Consider the following 16,439-nt stretch of genomic DNA (forward strand, 5'->3'; position numbering starts at 1 on the left):
TGGGAGTTAAAAGAGGGATTATTAACAGTTTATGCCATCCACCCTAAAATTGCACTTTTTTCCCCTGACAGATGCTAAAATCCTGTCTTTACCACAAACATTTGTGGAAACTGCTCCAGCAGTATTTCCAGCCCTCTGTCCCTGCTCTGCTGTGCTCAGAGTGTGTGGCAGCAGCTGCCATGTGTGCAGCAACACTCCAGCAGTGCCATGTCACCAGGGGCCAGTTAGACTAAGCCACTCTAAATAATTTCTGAAACCATTATTTGTGTAAAGATGAAAAGAGAAGTGTTTGTATTTTCCTATGGTCTTTTCTTCCCAAATCCTACATAACACTGGCTTGGATGTGATTAATATTGTCACGATCCTCCTGATCCCCTTCCTGGCATGTGCAACTCTGGCAGTCCAAGTGCACAAGCAAAACATTTTATAGCTTCTGTCTGTGTCTAATTTTATGGGTCCCAGCAGAGCCGGTGTGTCACTCCATTGCTGGAAAAGGCCTCATATCAAATAACTATTTTGCACAAGGGCACTATATGATTTTGAGAGTGACTGCCTGTTTTTTATGGACTTCTGCTCTTTCAAATCATTAAAAGACACATCCTACACAACAACCACCATCAGTTTTTTCAGAGGCTCAGGAGTGAGGAAGGAGTGGCTACAAGTACTTCTTGAGCTGCAAGGGGAGCAGGAAGGAATGGCTGGTATGGGACTCTTTGTAAACAGAAAAATCACAGCATTTGGGAATGGGTTTCTGATCTAAATCACAGTTCGGTGATTGAAAGAAAACAGGAGAAACTGCTAAAGGATGAGGAGAGGAGGCAGCAGGAGAGGACGTGTAATGAGAAGGAAGCAGGGAGGATTTCTGTGCCAGAAATGCAGGAATGGGAGCATGTCTCATCTCTTTTATTTTCTTGGGACTCAACCCACACCATGGGGATTTTCCTGTGTGATGTGTCCAACTGATTTTTATATTCTTCCAGTGTGCAGTCATATCAGAATATGATTATTTCCAAAGTCCCCAACCCATAGGCACAAGCCTGGTTACTTGAGCAATTTTCTTGGTCTTATTTGCCACCAGCTTTACCAAGATCTCTTTGCCTATGCTTCACACATTCATAAATGTCCAATGTATTTTATGTCTAACACATACTATCTGTGGAAGTTAAGGTCGGTGATTTTCACTCCACGGTAAACACAACATCAATGACCATACTAAGTGATTTACAGCTGACTGGTGGAAATAATTAGACAGTAATGTTAAGAGTATTTTTCAACAAGAAGTCTAATAGTACAGGTAACTAGTGGTCCATGACACTTGCTGAAAACTGGCAGAAGTGTGTTGGCCCAGAAATCTCACAAACTGGAAGCAATTGGTTTCCCCTGAAGGGAAAGGAACTCTGCACCATGTAGTACTTGCCAGGGAAAGGCCAAGGAATGCCTGGATAAAAAGTGGCCCAATACGGGTGGTTTCTGGAAGACTGCCTAGGTCGTTGAACACCTGTTTCTGTAACCATCTAGTCTCCATATAACCTCAGAAAAATGCAGAAGAGGGTATAAAAATGTGCTATATATGAACTTAAATAGGCCAAACAAGAACAAATCTAGAAAAAAATACCCATTTAATCTTATGATAAATTATTTAATGTTGAGACAAAAAGAGAGGAAAAAGAAGATACATAAATTAGTAAAGAAGAGATGCTGGCATTAATGTATGTTGTTGTGTAAAACATTTTTAACAGTGGGGCTGTAGACAGCAGGGGATCCGGTCCATTTAAAAAATAAAACACTGTACAGAAGCTAGTTGCTGGCTAAAATCTCCTTTCCAACTTGATGCCATGTTTCATCTCAAAGCCTATCAGCACTCCAGACATCAATCATTTATAGAAGATATACTCTTCAAAGATGACGTGAAGAAAAGATGAGCCTGTAAAATCCATCAGTGAGAAACAGGTTCCATCACTTCTTCGTGGCATATTAGAAATGAAGAGGTACAGTGATATTTCTAGTGGCAAAGAGGTGGAGGAAAGCTTTGTGACAGGAGAGCGAAGTCCTAAAGTGGTTTCCAAATTGCACTAAAACTGTGGGATTAAACTTCAGAAAGATTTATGTTTAAAAATCTTTTGGCAGCTTGAGATGTTTATAGTCTTTATATTCCAGACATCATAAAAGACATCAGTCAATATAATGTCCACAAACTCAGGTATTGTATAGGGAAACAAGATGACAAATAGGAATGAGGAAACAGCAGATGTTTCCCCTTCAGCAAAGTGAAGAACAATAGCAGAGAGAGGTGGGACTCTCTAAGCCAGAGATGAGAGTGGTGGCAGGTCTGCAGAGAAGACATCTAGATGAATATGACGTGTGTCAACAGTGGCAGTGAGCACCAGCTGTGAAGAGAAAGCTGAAGTGATTTTAATGTGCTAAAATTTAAACTAGGCAGGTGAGAAAAATAATGTGAAAAGCTGCACCCAGCCAGGGCAATTAATACTGTCTCCTGTTTGTATAAATGGAAAAGAAATTAACCTTCCTGTCTACACCAGGAGAGGAGCAAATTGGATCGTTTCTGAGCACGTTATATGATGACGATGATCTGAGGAATAGCAGATCAATTATCTTACTCTTCATGCATTACTGTCAAGCTACTGAGCAATTTATTGTCAGAGGTAATGCATTTCAAAGAGAGCACAAAGGTTTGGATTGGGATTACCAACAGCCATCCGATTTCTTATGAGAGGAGTCATCCTAGAAAAGATGAGTGATGATGAAACAGCTGTATTAGAAGGGCAGTGTTTCACAGAATCACAGAATGTCAGGGATTGGAAGGGACCTCAAAAGTTCATCCAGTCCAATCCCCCCACTGGAGCAGGAACACCCAGATGAGGTTACACAGGAAGGTGTCCAGGTGGGTTTGAATGTCTCCAGAGCAGGAGACTGCACAACTTCCCTGGGCAGCCTGTTCCAGTGTCTGTCACCCTCACTGAGAAGAAGTTTCTTCTCATATTGAAGTGGAACCTCTTGTGTTCCAATTTGAACCCATTACCCCTGGATTTCCAGACAGTGCTTCACAGACCACATTACAGAAGTAAAGCAACTGAATTACTTTGTATTCATTGAAATATGAGAATTACAAAACTAAAATATCCCTTGGATTATGTATCCTGTTCATTTATGAGGGTGTAAGTGGTCCCAACATTGCATTCATAGGCAAAGTTTTCTTGCCATATCTGCCCCCTCCCTGTACATATCAGGAGTTCAGGCAGATGTTCCAATATAAAACACCCAAATATAGGGGCAGTTAATGAAAATAAAGCTGATAAACAGCCAGAACCTGCAGAATTCCATGTATTCTTTCAGTTCCTGTTCTTCAGCTATCAAAGTTTAGGTTATCAAGTGAAATTTAGATAGTGACAAAAGACATACTTTGTGAACTCTGTTTCTGTACTTTCTTTTAAAATACAATTTGGTTCATTCACATGCTCTCTTCTTGCCCTATATTGAGAAATAAAATTATTGGCCATCTGTGGCTTCTGTAAGTAAATATTAACTCATTGAAGTAGATAGGAACTACATTACTGTATTAGAGGATTTAAATTTGCTATTTAAATCCAAAATGCTAAATGTTACCGACGTGAATTGCTAAATGACTTTCTCTACATGCTCAAAGAGGAAAAAATCCTCAAGGATTTTTTACATCTGACTTTGTTTTATGAAGTGCAGCTGAAACTGATATTTACTAAAATCTTCAGAATACAGGAGCAGTTCGGGAAGTGGGAAAGAGGCATTTATCTTTGACTTCTGTGATGGACTTGGACAAAAGAAAGACATTCCTGTGCTGAATTCACCCAGGACCAACTGAAGAGACCTAAAATAACAAATACAATCAATTATTCACCACATCCTATGCATCTGAAAACTTAACATCTATCAGTCAGCACAGCTTAGCACTCACAGACCTGCAGGGTATTTTATGTTGTGCAGAGTTAACCCATTCTGCCAAAAGTTCCCCACACTTTGCTGCCCTGGGAAGGTCTCCTGGGAGCCAGGGGGGCAATGAGGACCCCCAGTCTGCTGTGGGAGCAGACCAGGAGGGAGCTGCGCTTAATTAAACACACACTTTAAAAATCCATTTAAACGTTATTTATAATTACTATCTGGGTTCACAAGAGCCCATCTTCTCTTGCTCAGACTTCTTGGATGTTTGGCCCCAGCAGGGAAAGGCTGCCCAGCCCCATGGGCTGGCTGACAATGCTGCCAGCCACTTCCTAACAATGTGACTCGAGATTTCCTTTGCCGCATCCAGGACCACGGTGGGCTGATGGTTTTCAGATACTCAGGAATAGAAAAATCCTGCTCCAAGCAGTTTACAGAAAGACTTGTAGAGGTTTAACAGAACGCTTTTTAATTAAAAGACAAGAAATATAAATTAGGGAAAGAGGTGAAACGAAAAACAAGGAGACTTGTGTAGGAATCAACTACAATAATTCAAAACTCTGTCATATATGTTGACAGCAAGTCCCTATCTCCCTGGGATTTTTTTGTTTCCATCCAATTTTCTGTAAGATCTACCATCCACAAATTAGCCAGAGAATGAAAAGCCAGAAGAAAACCAAACCTTTGCAGACGACTAAACTACAGCTGGGCTGTATATATGGGAATGTGTATTTTGGCAACATACACAATAGAAAGGGTATCCAAGCCTGAGGCACTCTGTATGAGAGAAGCCAAAGAAAAAACTGCCTAAATACCCCTTACATGAGTCCATCACACTTGGAACTCTAAAAATCAAAGTACAGACAAAAGTCAACAAGAAATAAGATGATTTGGAGTCAGTTCACCCTTGCTTACAATGGAGTTGCTCCAGGAGCAAATGTGAGCGTGGAGGCTCAGTTAAAGCTGAGCTTTGGATGTCTGAAGGCAATGTTGGTCAGCACTGTTGGAGGCGGTTTGTCAGGGCCTGGCAGCATCTCTGAGGTTTTTTTAAAACCTTCTGCTCATGCTAAGAGCTGATACCCTGATCCTTGAAGGTGAGGGAGAAAGCCCTTTCCCTCTGCTCCACAGCCAGGCTGCCTGCAAAGCACTTCATATTAAATTAAGAAATATCAGGAGAGACACAATTAGTTGGCTCAGCAGCACTACCAACCTCCCCTGTTACCAGGAATATGGGATATCACAAATATGAATAAAAAGCAGCCGCAAGAGCTGTGTTACAGCAACTGGGCTGTAGGAGCCTCTTGGTGCCCCATTTTGGGTAGATTCTGCAGTCTCGAGTCTGCCCTTTGGGGTAAAGAACCCCGAGGGCTGAAGGGGGGGCCCATTCTACCCCTTCTCCTGAGCTGTCCTGCACAGTAACTCTGAAGTAGTGAGTTTACACATGGTGTATCAAAGGTGTGGCACGGATTTTGGAAGAAGAGTAACTTCAGGGTAATCTGTAAATCTGAGAGTTCAACTTGGTTTCCCGTGGCGTGAAGTTTTGCAGTCAGCAAGCAGGGACACTTCTTTTTGAGGTGTGACAGTGGGCAGAGAGCAAGAAATTGTTCACAAGGGCCTTTCTCGAGAGGCAGCTCTGGTACATCACACATACAGTTGCTCAACCATTATGTTCAGCACCATGCTAACAAAGCAGTCCAATTTGTCTGAGTGCTAAGATATAATAGTCCTATTTTACAGTTTACAAACCCGATGCAGTCTCAAACATACAGTTTCTGCTTTCCATGTTGAACATGGTGTTTCTTCCTGCAGGTTGGAGTGCAGCAACTGCGAGGTTGGAGAGAAGTGTGGAGTGATCATGCACGGCAACGCTGTCACGTTCTGCGAGCCGTATGGTCCCAGAGAACTGGTGAGTGAAGGCTGGATCATCTGCTGGGGCTGGGAATGCAGGCTATGAACTGAGACTGACGAGGCTTCAGAAATGTTGGGGTGCTTTGAAAGTTTGATGTTCAGTGGAGAGACTCTTAAGCAAGGTGATAGAGCCATAGAAGAGCACCTCAAGAACATCCCAGTGTTCTAAACTATAGATGCTAACTGAAAGTTATTGTAGTAGTTTGCAAGGGAAAGTCTCTTGTGCATCCAAATTATTTAAAGTATCTATAAATGACTGGAAAAGCAAATAAATATTAATAGAGCTGTGTTGTCAAACTGGCATAATTCTCTTTTTATTTATGACAATAAAATCAAGAAAAAGTTCATTTTTCTTCTCCTATTTTATTAGCCGTGTCCTGTTTTTTCCTTGTTGCAGTTGACAAATGTTAATTTGACTGTAAAACATCGCTTGTGAACAATGCATCCTACAGGCTTAAATGCAGCCTGGGGCAAGCACCTGCCAGTCTCAGGAAAGTGTATGTAACAAATTGAGTCATGATGAAGGTGACAGAATTAATTTCATTGCAGGTTATTTTGGTCATAAAATTGCTGTGAGAAACAACACGGTGCAATTTGCATTAACTTGGGATCATCTGGGTGTGGAAAATGAATTGAAAGATAAATAACCAATGCCCACATACTGATGCTGGGTAGCTAACTACAACAATGTACGTAAAATGGGAGTTTTGGAAAGAACTGAAAAATTAAAGGATAAACTAAAAGCCTGTGTAATTCAAATTAATTTTCATGTTTTCAACAGTCTTCTGGGTGGAGGGAGAGCCTGATTAGAGCTATTTGAAGAGCACACATGGAAGAGGGCCATAAAATAGAAGTGGTTTTGGCCAGGCATCTTCTCATCATTTCAGAGGCTAAATTCTTTTAATGGGGTTAATTTTACATGCTTAACAGAGACCAGAATGCTACAAATGCAATGTAGATATTGCTGGTGTGGTGACTGAAAGTCATAAACACATATAAAACTAATTCAGAGGTTTTACAGATAAAGGAGATTTTCAGTCATTTCCCTCACAGCCAGTTCCAGCAAGGGAATACTGACAGAGATGCTAAATTACCTCTCTGCTGCTTTGCATCCTATTTGAATGTACTATGCTTCATTAACTAGAGATGCATTGTTTTATGTCCTATGCAAAAATGAAGTCACACCACTGGGCTATTTTTCCCAATTTTTAAACTCTCTTTTAGCTGCAGTTTTGAGCATAGGTAACACTTGTTGAAAAATGATCTATTTATGACATTTAGCAAAACCAGAGTCCCAGCTATGAGGGTTTTGAAACATCATTAATTAGATGTCTTCCCCCTGCTGATATGTAATTTAGAGTATCCTTAGTAATCACAAATTGGCTTCAAAATGTGGTGTTGGACTGTATCTGTTGTATTACCATGTGGTAAGATAGCCCTACCATGGCATCAGAAGCCTGGAAAAAATAATGATTACACCAAAGTGGTGTGATTAAATAATCAGCTGAAAAAATCCTCATGCATATAAACAGCGGCCTAATAATGGAAGTGTTTATAAATATTATGGCAGTGTTGCAGAAAAACTAAAACCTTCTGAAGGAACATACTAATGACTGGAGGTTTTGGATGAGAACAGGACAGTCTTTGTGCCAGACTTCTGACCTAGTTTTATTTTTGAATATCTACATAGGTTTAAATCCTTGTTTTCTGAGAACCAAACTACTTCTGATTTGTAGTCCTGTTTCAACAATTTCACAACATATCTCTTCCTATCACTAATTTAAAAACTTGTTTCATTTCTTCAATCATCGTGCATTTTTAGTCGACCACCTTTACCATTTGAATCCTAGTCTGTCCCTGCTTGAAATGGCTCTTGAAATCTCAGTTCCTGTTTGTGGCTCCTAGTGCCACATTATTGCTTCAAAAAACTTAGTCAAGAAGAGTTGAATTTGCAGAATGTATTATATCAACAGCTGTGACAGCTGCTGATTTGCTTCCTTGAGCTCCCTCTCTTCTCCTGATTCCCAGCAGCTGCCTGTTTCTGCAGGCAGAGGGTTTCTTAATGCCAACTTCTATGGCTGTTGGTAAGAATTTACCAGCAGCAAAATTCTGGAAAGATGTACAGTGTCAGAGATCTCAGCCTCTCTGCAGCATCTGAACTTAGTTGTCCTTTCCAGAACTTTGCAAAAAGTTTTTAGTGTGTCTAATGCTTTTTTCTAAAGCATTAGTGAAGTGACTAACAACATAGTCTAGCTTAAGTCTCTGTGAACAACTCCCTGTGATAACTGGTACATTTAATTTCTTGGTGATTTTGGCTACTGAACATTGATAAAGGGTTTTGTTTTCAAATTAGAACTTACACAACAGAATTAATTGAATGTAAACTAATATAATAGGTACTCATAACTCAAGTTGGAAAGCACCTTATTATTTGTCATTATAAATGTGATACCTAATACTGCATCAGTCTTGACAGAATGCACATAAATGGGGATGTGACTGTGTTTTTAAAGGAGTTATGTAAATGCAGCCTTCCTGTTTTGGTCGAGAGACTAAAATTACCTGTTAGGAATATTCCAAAGAGAGAAAAACTGTATTTTAAGCAAATATTATGTACAGATAGTGCCAAATTTTCAAGTATTTCTCAATGCTGCTATCTGAGATGATTGTGTCTTGTTATCAGCTAACCTTCAATGCATCTTAGTGAAGATCCCATTCTTTAATATTTATAACAAGTTCCTCTCTGTATGTAATATGTATGTAGAAAAGAAACAAAGCACACCAAAACCTCCTGTCGACTCATGCAGGTCTCCATCCTTTATTTTCAAAGGCATCATTTCATGAATACCTCAACTAAGTGCACACTGGCACTGGAAGAATTCCAGTCCCTTTTGCTCTACTGCCCCATTGCCTTTCACACCAGAAATGGATCCAGGTTATAACTGATTTGCAAATGGAAAAGACTTTTAGTTTAACAGAAGTCAGCTATTCAAACTGATTTAACATGTAGCTACCCAAAAACTGTTGCTAGTATATGGAAGGGAACAGAAGGCATGATCACCTAGAATGTCTTAATCATACATATTTGAATATATATTCTGTGTATACACCTGCAAAGATATGGCAGTTCTTTTGAAAGTCTCCAAAGACAGAAAAACCTATACAGCTGACTGAGAGGTAACATTTGTTCTGTGTCAATGGGGTCCTAAATAACAGCCGGAAGACATCTGCATTTATGACTAGATTTTGTTTGGTGTCATGCAGTGATGTACAGTGTAATAAGGGACTTGACATGAGAGACATCTCTCTCAGCAGTTTTCATGTTTGTCTGCATAGTAGATAATTAAAGAGCACTGGAATACCTGATAATGGAAGAATCTCTGCTTTCACAGATTGGCTCAGGGAAATTATGCAGAAATTATACTGTTCATCATTACCAAATACTGATTAAACTGCCTTTGTAATACTGCCATAGTTAATGGGTGCTTGAAAGAGTGTAGCATCTTCCAAATAATTGAGTCTAATCTTCACCTGGGTGCTGAGTTTTTTAGACAATGACAGTTTAGTGTCCATGAGCTCAAATATTTACCTATGTGTTGCTGATTACCACTTTTTTTCATTCTTACCTAATATTTGGTTTCCTCTACATCACTTATACAAGCAAAGCAGGAGGATCATTCAAGTCCTCTGGGTGCTCCACTTGGAGCTGCCTCCATGCAGATTCCCAGCTGAGATCTGGTAGGCAAAGCTTGTTAACCTCAGGAACTTGCTTCTGGGGCAAGTTTGGCTTCTCTGTGGCATATCGATGTTATGATGTGGTGCATGGATGAAGATCACAAAGAGTACATCCGATGGAAGACCCTGCTGCTGCTCTCATGGGAAATGACATGAATGATTGGCATGTAGGTTCTGATGTGGGAGGGCAATTCCAAGGTCTTGAAATCTAGCATGCAGGCATCACTGGCAACAGTATCAGATGAATTTTTTTGAGGTGTTTGTTGTCCCTATTTTTTCAATTAGATGTCTTCTTTTATGATTGTGTAAACATACTGTCTGCCCAGGTCATGTCTTCTTTCCTTTTCTCTTTTGATGTAATGTTGCTGGTGTCTTTCAGCTTGTACATTTTCTCTTTTTCAATGTAGCCCTTAAAATCTACTCATAATGATAAATTATCTTTTTGTTGGGTCTTTTGTTGAAGTGAATAAACCAAACTTTGAACCTCCTCTTTTTAGGGCAAAATCTCCAATTGGTGTTTCTACTTGCTTAACAGTTTCAATGATTTTTCAGCTCTTTGACAAAATAACTAGATCAGGCAGTGATTTTAGGCAGTGCTTCTGCATTGCTTGTTCTGTAGCAGCAACACAAAGTCCAGTTTTCAAAATGAATTGAAAATAAACACGTGTCCTTCACAACACTCCAGTGCTTTTTATCTTATAGTATTTTCAGGAAAACAATCCTAGTTTGAACTATTGAAACACAGGGACATTGAAAGAGGGTAGAAAGGAAGTCCTCAAAGGAAGGTGGTGTGCTGAATACAGAGCAAGCTGCTCAGTGTTTTCTGCATATTTCTAGGTCTTGTTTTGTTATGAACAGTGCATAGATGCTACCATAAAATTTCATTGTATATATTATGAAGCATTACCAAGTTTTTGTTTCATTTGCTGTTGAAGACTTAGATTTTGTTATTCCCTCTTAATATTTCATGTTATTATTTTAGGTTAACTTAATGTTATTTTTATTATTTATTTATGATCATTTTTAGTTCTTGTGCCGGGACAGATAAGTGAAAACCATTCGGTATATACAGATTTATACTAAGCTGACCATGCATCACAGGATTCAGTTTTTCAATCTTCTAAACACTGGTCAAGTGTCAGTGTTTTACGTAAATGTGCTCAGTTTGCAGACATTGCTACAGTGAAAAAAAGAAAAACAAACCAAAAGTCTTTGACATATGATGAGACATCAATAATCGAAATGACATAACAGAAATGTCCATGATCATTCAACCTGAAAGGGTTGGTCATTAATAATTTTATGCACTGGAGATCTAGGTATTCAGAGAGTTTCCATGCTTTTGAAGAAAAACAAATGATGAATGTATAATTTTGCTGATCTAACACAACATCTCTGCTGTTTGCTTTCCTTCCTGTAGACCACCACTGGCCTTAACACAACTACTGCATCCGTCCTTCAATTTTCCCTTGGTAAGTTTACCTCACTCTTTCACCTGAGAAAGTGTGAAAGGTCATTGCTGTAAAGGAAAATGGCCCTCAAGTTCAGGTGCACATTTCTGGTCAATGTTCCACTCAACATGTGGGATTAAAAAAATCTATTAAAAACTGCAGCACATTTAATCATCTCTGAATCTAAAGTTACCTACCTAAACTTCGGAAAGGAGATACTCCAATTGGTACTCTGAAGATGGGTGGCGTAGTCATGTTTGGGTTTGTTGTTGGTTTTGGTTATTTGTGGCTTTTTCAAAGGATTTTTTTGGTGGTGGTGTTTGATTTTGGGTTTTTTTTGGGTTTTGTTTGGGTTTTTTTGTTTTGTTTTCCACTTACCGTATAACCCGATGGATAACATTGTAATTTCTTGCTCTTTCTCTGGAGCGTGATTACTGTTTCTAAAGAATGAACTGTTTTAACATTTTAATCCCTTGATATATTCCAAGTTATGGCTAAGTAGTGCTGTTTTTAACACATCTGTACAAACAGGATAGGCAGGATAGACCAAAACTAAACAGTATTTAGTTAATATTATCAACAGTGTGATTGTATGCTTTATTACTTACAATACCTGCTGTAAGTTATTGCATATTTTCACTGTGTGGTTGTGGCAATGAATTATGGCAGAAGTTGTGACTTGTGCTGAGGCCAAATTGGGAACACACTTCATTTTTTACATCATATCTCAGCGTTCAAGATGTGAAGGAAAAATATTTTTATGATATAAATGTTTCAATAAAAAAGCAAGAAGGAAATGTAGTCTGCTTCCTCTGTGGACTTCTGGATATGTGCTTCCAAATCATATTGCTATTTTTAAAAAAGTAATTTTCCAAAAGTATCTCAACAGACATGTGATTAAACTCGGGAAGTCTCAGCTGGAAATAAGAGCTATCAGGTAGCTTGGCAAGCAGCTTGGGTTTTTTAATGGATTGGAAATCAAAATCCTAGAAGGCTCAGAAATACATAATTTAAATTTGTTTTTACCTGAAGTTGTTCATTTGACTATTTGAGATCATAATTACCTGTCATCCTGTAACTGACTGCAACGTTAATAGTTCTAAGGTGTGGTATCAATCTTTTTATTTTGAATTACTGTTTTTAAAAAGCCAGAAAAAATGTCTTCATTCCTAAACGGAACTATTGCATAAATATTGGGCACCTCCAGTGAAAACCAGCCTGGAGCCACCCTGCAATTTCATCCAGCCAGTGCAAAGGGAACTTGATCTGCTGGAACATGCTGCTCACCCACAGAAGCCATCACACCCTTGACCGTGCCCGAGGGGAGCTGACTTTTATAATGCTACAGCTTTGTGATGCTGGAGGAATTTCACTTTTCAGGAAAATTAAAAAAAAATTATATGGATTATTCTTAAAGTGAACCAGAGTGGTTAACAGCTGTGTGAGCTGAGCAGGTTGGTGTGGAAACGTTTGATGTCACGGCTCGGTGGCTGGTGCCCACTGCGGGTGAACTGCAGAGGGACGCAGCCTCCCAGAAGTTTCAGAATTAGACTTTATATTTCACTAATAGCCTTTGTTCCTATCAGCTGGGGAAGGTAAAATAAAAAACGGTAAAGACAGGCTGAGTAGGAAATACCCTATATGACATGATTGTCATGAATATATGGTGAGAATAACTTAACATGTACCAGTAGGAACCACTAAAACCCCTGTTATGATGAAGCAGGAGGGGGGTAGATGCACATCTCAGTAAATCAAATTTCAACCTGAACTTCAAAATGTATCACATTTCCCCATGTGCCTATGTTAGCCTTGAAATACAGATTGGTTTTGTAACTGATAAAAACCGGCATGAGCCAGGGGATTGCTGCTGAGCTCAGCAGTACTTGGCTTTAAAATCATAAATCTAAACTAGGCATTTGTCAGTTTCCGCCTTATTCCCAAATGTCCGATTTAATCATACCCCTATTTAGGGATTCAGACAAGGGAATTGCCTTTTTTTAAAGAATGTTTAACACTTTCTATCGACCGTGGAATAGCTTAAGCTGTAATCTTTGGGGGATATCTTTATATTAAATTTGTCACCTAGCTTTGGCCACATCAAAGTGCATACCCTTTGATTTCTCTCAGCACTAATTATCAGATGGAATTTTGTATTTGCAGGTATATAACCAGATGAGTACCGGGAAATGAAGAAAAAATGGTCCTGATTTCACCATAAATCCCAGATCCTTTTAAACTGTGTGGTCAGGAAGGGCAACACCCTAGTGAATTTTTCATTAGTTGACATTCTGTGTAGTTTCCCTCGTGTGTCACCTCTTTGGTAGTCTTGCCCTTTAAAGGGCAATGGGGTTGAAAAGGCACACTTAAGATCAAGGCTTAATTAGGGTGAAAAGGTAATTAGTAAGGCCTATTCAGCACACAGGACAACTTTAATATGCAGTCTCCTTTCCAAGTGAGACCAACCTGTCTGCCACACAGCACCCACTTGGAGCCACCCAGAGCTGGTAGTATTGCCTTTTGGTCCAGGGCTGGGGTGATGTTTATATTCACGCACTCTCTGCCCAAGTGTGCAGAAAATTTCAGTTACTTTGCATATTTTAATCATCCATGGCTACAGTTCTCCAAGACCAAACACTGACATGAAAGACAAGACAAAGTCTAGCAGTTTCCTTAATGTTCGGTGGGATTGCTAATTCAGATTAATTGGGCTCTTAGGCCAGAACATCTAATTTGACAGTGTGGGATTGCTAGATATTGCACAAAAGCCTCTGGACTCAGCTACCACACAGTGTTAGTCTGATTCATTAGCTGAAACATTCTCTGTTTCTCATTCCAAAGCTCTGACTTTTCCCCTGAGCTACATCCCTGAACTTCTCCAGGGACAAGCATGATCTGTCACTAGCAGAGGCCACTAAGATGGAAGGTGACTCATCGCACTGAGAGGTTAGCAACTGAACTAAGCACAGGAATAGAGACCCATGAGATCCCAGAAGGAGAAGAGGAAAGGCTTTAAGGAAATTATGCCAAGGTGTGAGGTGTGCAAGAGATTCTGCTCATGTGTTGTTCCTTGGGTGTCCTCTTCAATCATATGCTCCCGTGGCTGTGGTGTACGTGGGCTGTGCGTGCTCTGTGTGGGGCATTGGGTGTTGGCAGGCTCTTTCCATCCTCCCTTCCTCCACAGTGCTTCTGAGTCAAACACGAAGCTCAAGACATGGACTCACCTTTCCAAAAAATCATGATAAATTCTGCAAAAGTTGGGTTCCCAAATCTAATAGATTTTTCTTTGGGTGAACCATTAATCTTTACTTTCAGTCACCCCCAAAACTTTCTATGGCACATGGGTGACTTGCAATATTTTCAATTTGTTTCTAATCATAACCAGTCTTTCCCTAATTGATTTTACCTGAGTTATTATCATTTCATGTGTGCAGCATTTGCTTTGGTTTAATGCAAAAAGGGAATTTGACATTAAATACAAAAGGTGCCATGTAACATGTTACTAAAGCAAAAAAATAATTTGTGTGAATTCCTAAGAATGAAACCTTCCAGCAACTCATTGTTAACAGTTCTGTACACTGCTGTCTGATACACAGAAATAACACATTTTGACAGAGATTATTTGCTTTTTTAGTCGTTGAGATCTTGTAGTGGAGATACTACATTTATATACTATGTTTATATAAGCATCATTTAATTATCCTATGAAGGACTGCAGTGAACTTAACAGAGAGCTAATGTAAAAAGGAAATTTTAGAAGTATGTAAAATCTTTTTCAGAAATCAAGAAATGTGAGGTACATCTTGAAACCCATCTGTGTCCATGCCCAAGCTATATCAAGAAAAGTTAACTGTAATCTTTCTTTCATTTTATGCTTAATTCAGTCTTCTGAAACACCTTTCTGTTAGCTTGGTGGTGATCATGCCTGAATTCCTGGCATCCAGAAAAGCATGTACAGAAAGTCTGTGACAGCTACCCATTTGCCTTGACACCACAGTTTTTACACTTCAGATTCAAGTGGCAAGACCATGGCATACCTTAAAATGTTGAAATTTATATTCACCGTGACAAATTAATTATCTTATAAGAAACTAAACATGATGCAGAATAACTATTTTTGCAATAAATAAAATCATAAAACTAATGGTCCCTAAAGTTCTGGAGGGCACTGAGAGTACTACTGAGCAGGCAAAGAAGGTGCTGCTCTCTACGAGCATTATTCGCTGTTAACATAAAAGACTCAAAGAGGCATGAGCAAAGGTGATCTTCAGTGCCTGGACAACCAACAGGCTTGACACTGGAAATTCCTTAGGTAACTTTGCTGCAAGGATCATATGTTTATTCCCTGCTATTGGTAGAGAAAAGACTTGATATGAAGAAAAACATGCATCTAGCACATCGGTCTTCATTAAACCACAGTTTCCAGTTTGGGGTTTTAGTAGTAGGCTTTAATCTGGGAAAGTCCTTTGTGATTTTACCAGATGGACTCTGTTTGTCCTCACAGGAAAATTCCAGTGTGTATTACCTAAAAGACGGGTCACTCATGTTATTATAAGGACATGGTTCTGGAACCAGAAGCATTTGGACCTTACTCATAGAGTAAGAATGGCCCTTTTTTCTTGTAGCTTCTGGGATAGAATGGAATAGAATGGAATAGAATGGAGCGGAAGAGAAAAGAATGGAATGGAATGGAATGGAATGGAATGGAATAGAATAGAATAGAATAGAATAGAATAGAATAGAATAGAATAGAATAGAATAGAATAGAATTAATATTTCAGTTGGAAGGGACCTACAATGATCATCTCTTTCAATTGCCTGACCATTTCAAGGCTGACCAAATGTTAAAGCACATTAGCGTCTTTCACATCACCCAGTTACTTCTCTGCCATCTGTTGCTATTGTCCCTTCCATTGTTCCAACGTATTTTGTCCAAACATCCATCAGATGACCAAGTTTATTGTTGGTTACAAGGATGTTTAACAAAGATAAAACCTACAGGGTTCCATATGAATAAAACAAATTTATTACAATCACTAGCAATACCTACTTGCAGCTCATCAACCTCCCCTAATACCTTTCTAGTGGAACCCTATAGCAAGGACAAATATGTTTTTAATTATTAATTATTGTTTTTAGTACAGTTGAAATATTATTGAAGAAAAATTATTATTGGTATTCAGCTATTCAGGATTTTTTGGTAAGGACAAATCCCCACTAATTCTGGGTGCAGAGACATTACTCAGGTGGTCTTCTTTCAGTGGTAACCCCTTTGTCCATATTTTCTATCTTCCCCAAAAGGAAAAAAAAAAAAGCTAAACTTTCTGCTTTTGTATGCATAAATATCTCATTTACAATATTATTGTATAATCGCTAAAACCAGTGACAAATCTAATAATTACTCCAATCTTGTTC

The 16,439-nt window shown here is 39.1% G+C and overlaps 1 protein-coding gene across 2 annotated transcripts in view; it reads left to right on the forward strand.

Moving 5' to 3' along the window:
* RELN (reelin) overlaps nucleotides 1-16,439 on the forward strand; it is a 289,062-nt gene that overhangs the window by 132,231 nt on the left and 140,392 nt on the right. For both annotated transcript variants that reach the window (XM_065049108.1, XM_065049107.1), the window contains exons 7-8: nucleotides 5,740-5,836; nucleotides 10,994-11,045. In XM_065049108.1, the coding sequence (XP_064905180.1) occupies nucleotides 5,740-5,836; nucleotides 10,994-11,045 (149 nt within the window). The remainder of the gene's footprint in view (nucleotides 1-5,739; nucleotides 5,837-10,993; nucleotides 11,046-16,439) is intronic.

The sequence above is a fragment of the Columba livia genome, chromosome 1, assembly GCF_036013475.1.
Source record: "Columba livia isolate bColLiv1 breed racing homer chromosome 1, bColLiv1.pat.W.v2, whole genome shotgun sequence".
NCBI lineage: Eukaryota > Metazoa > Chordata > Aves > Columbiformes > Columbidae > Columba > Columba livia.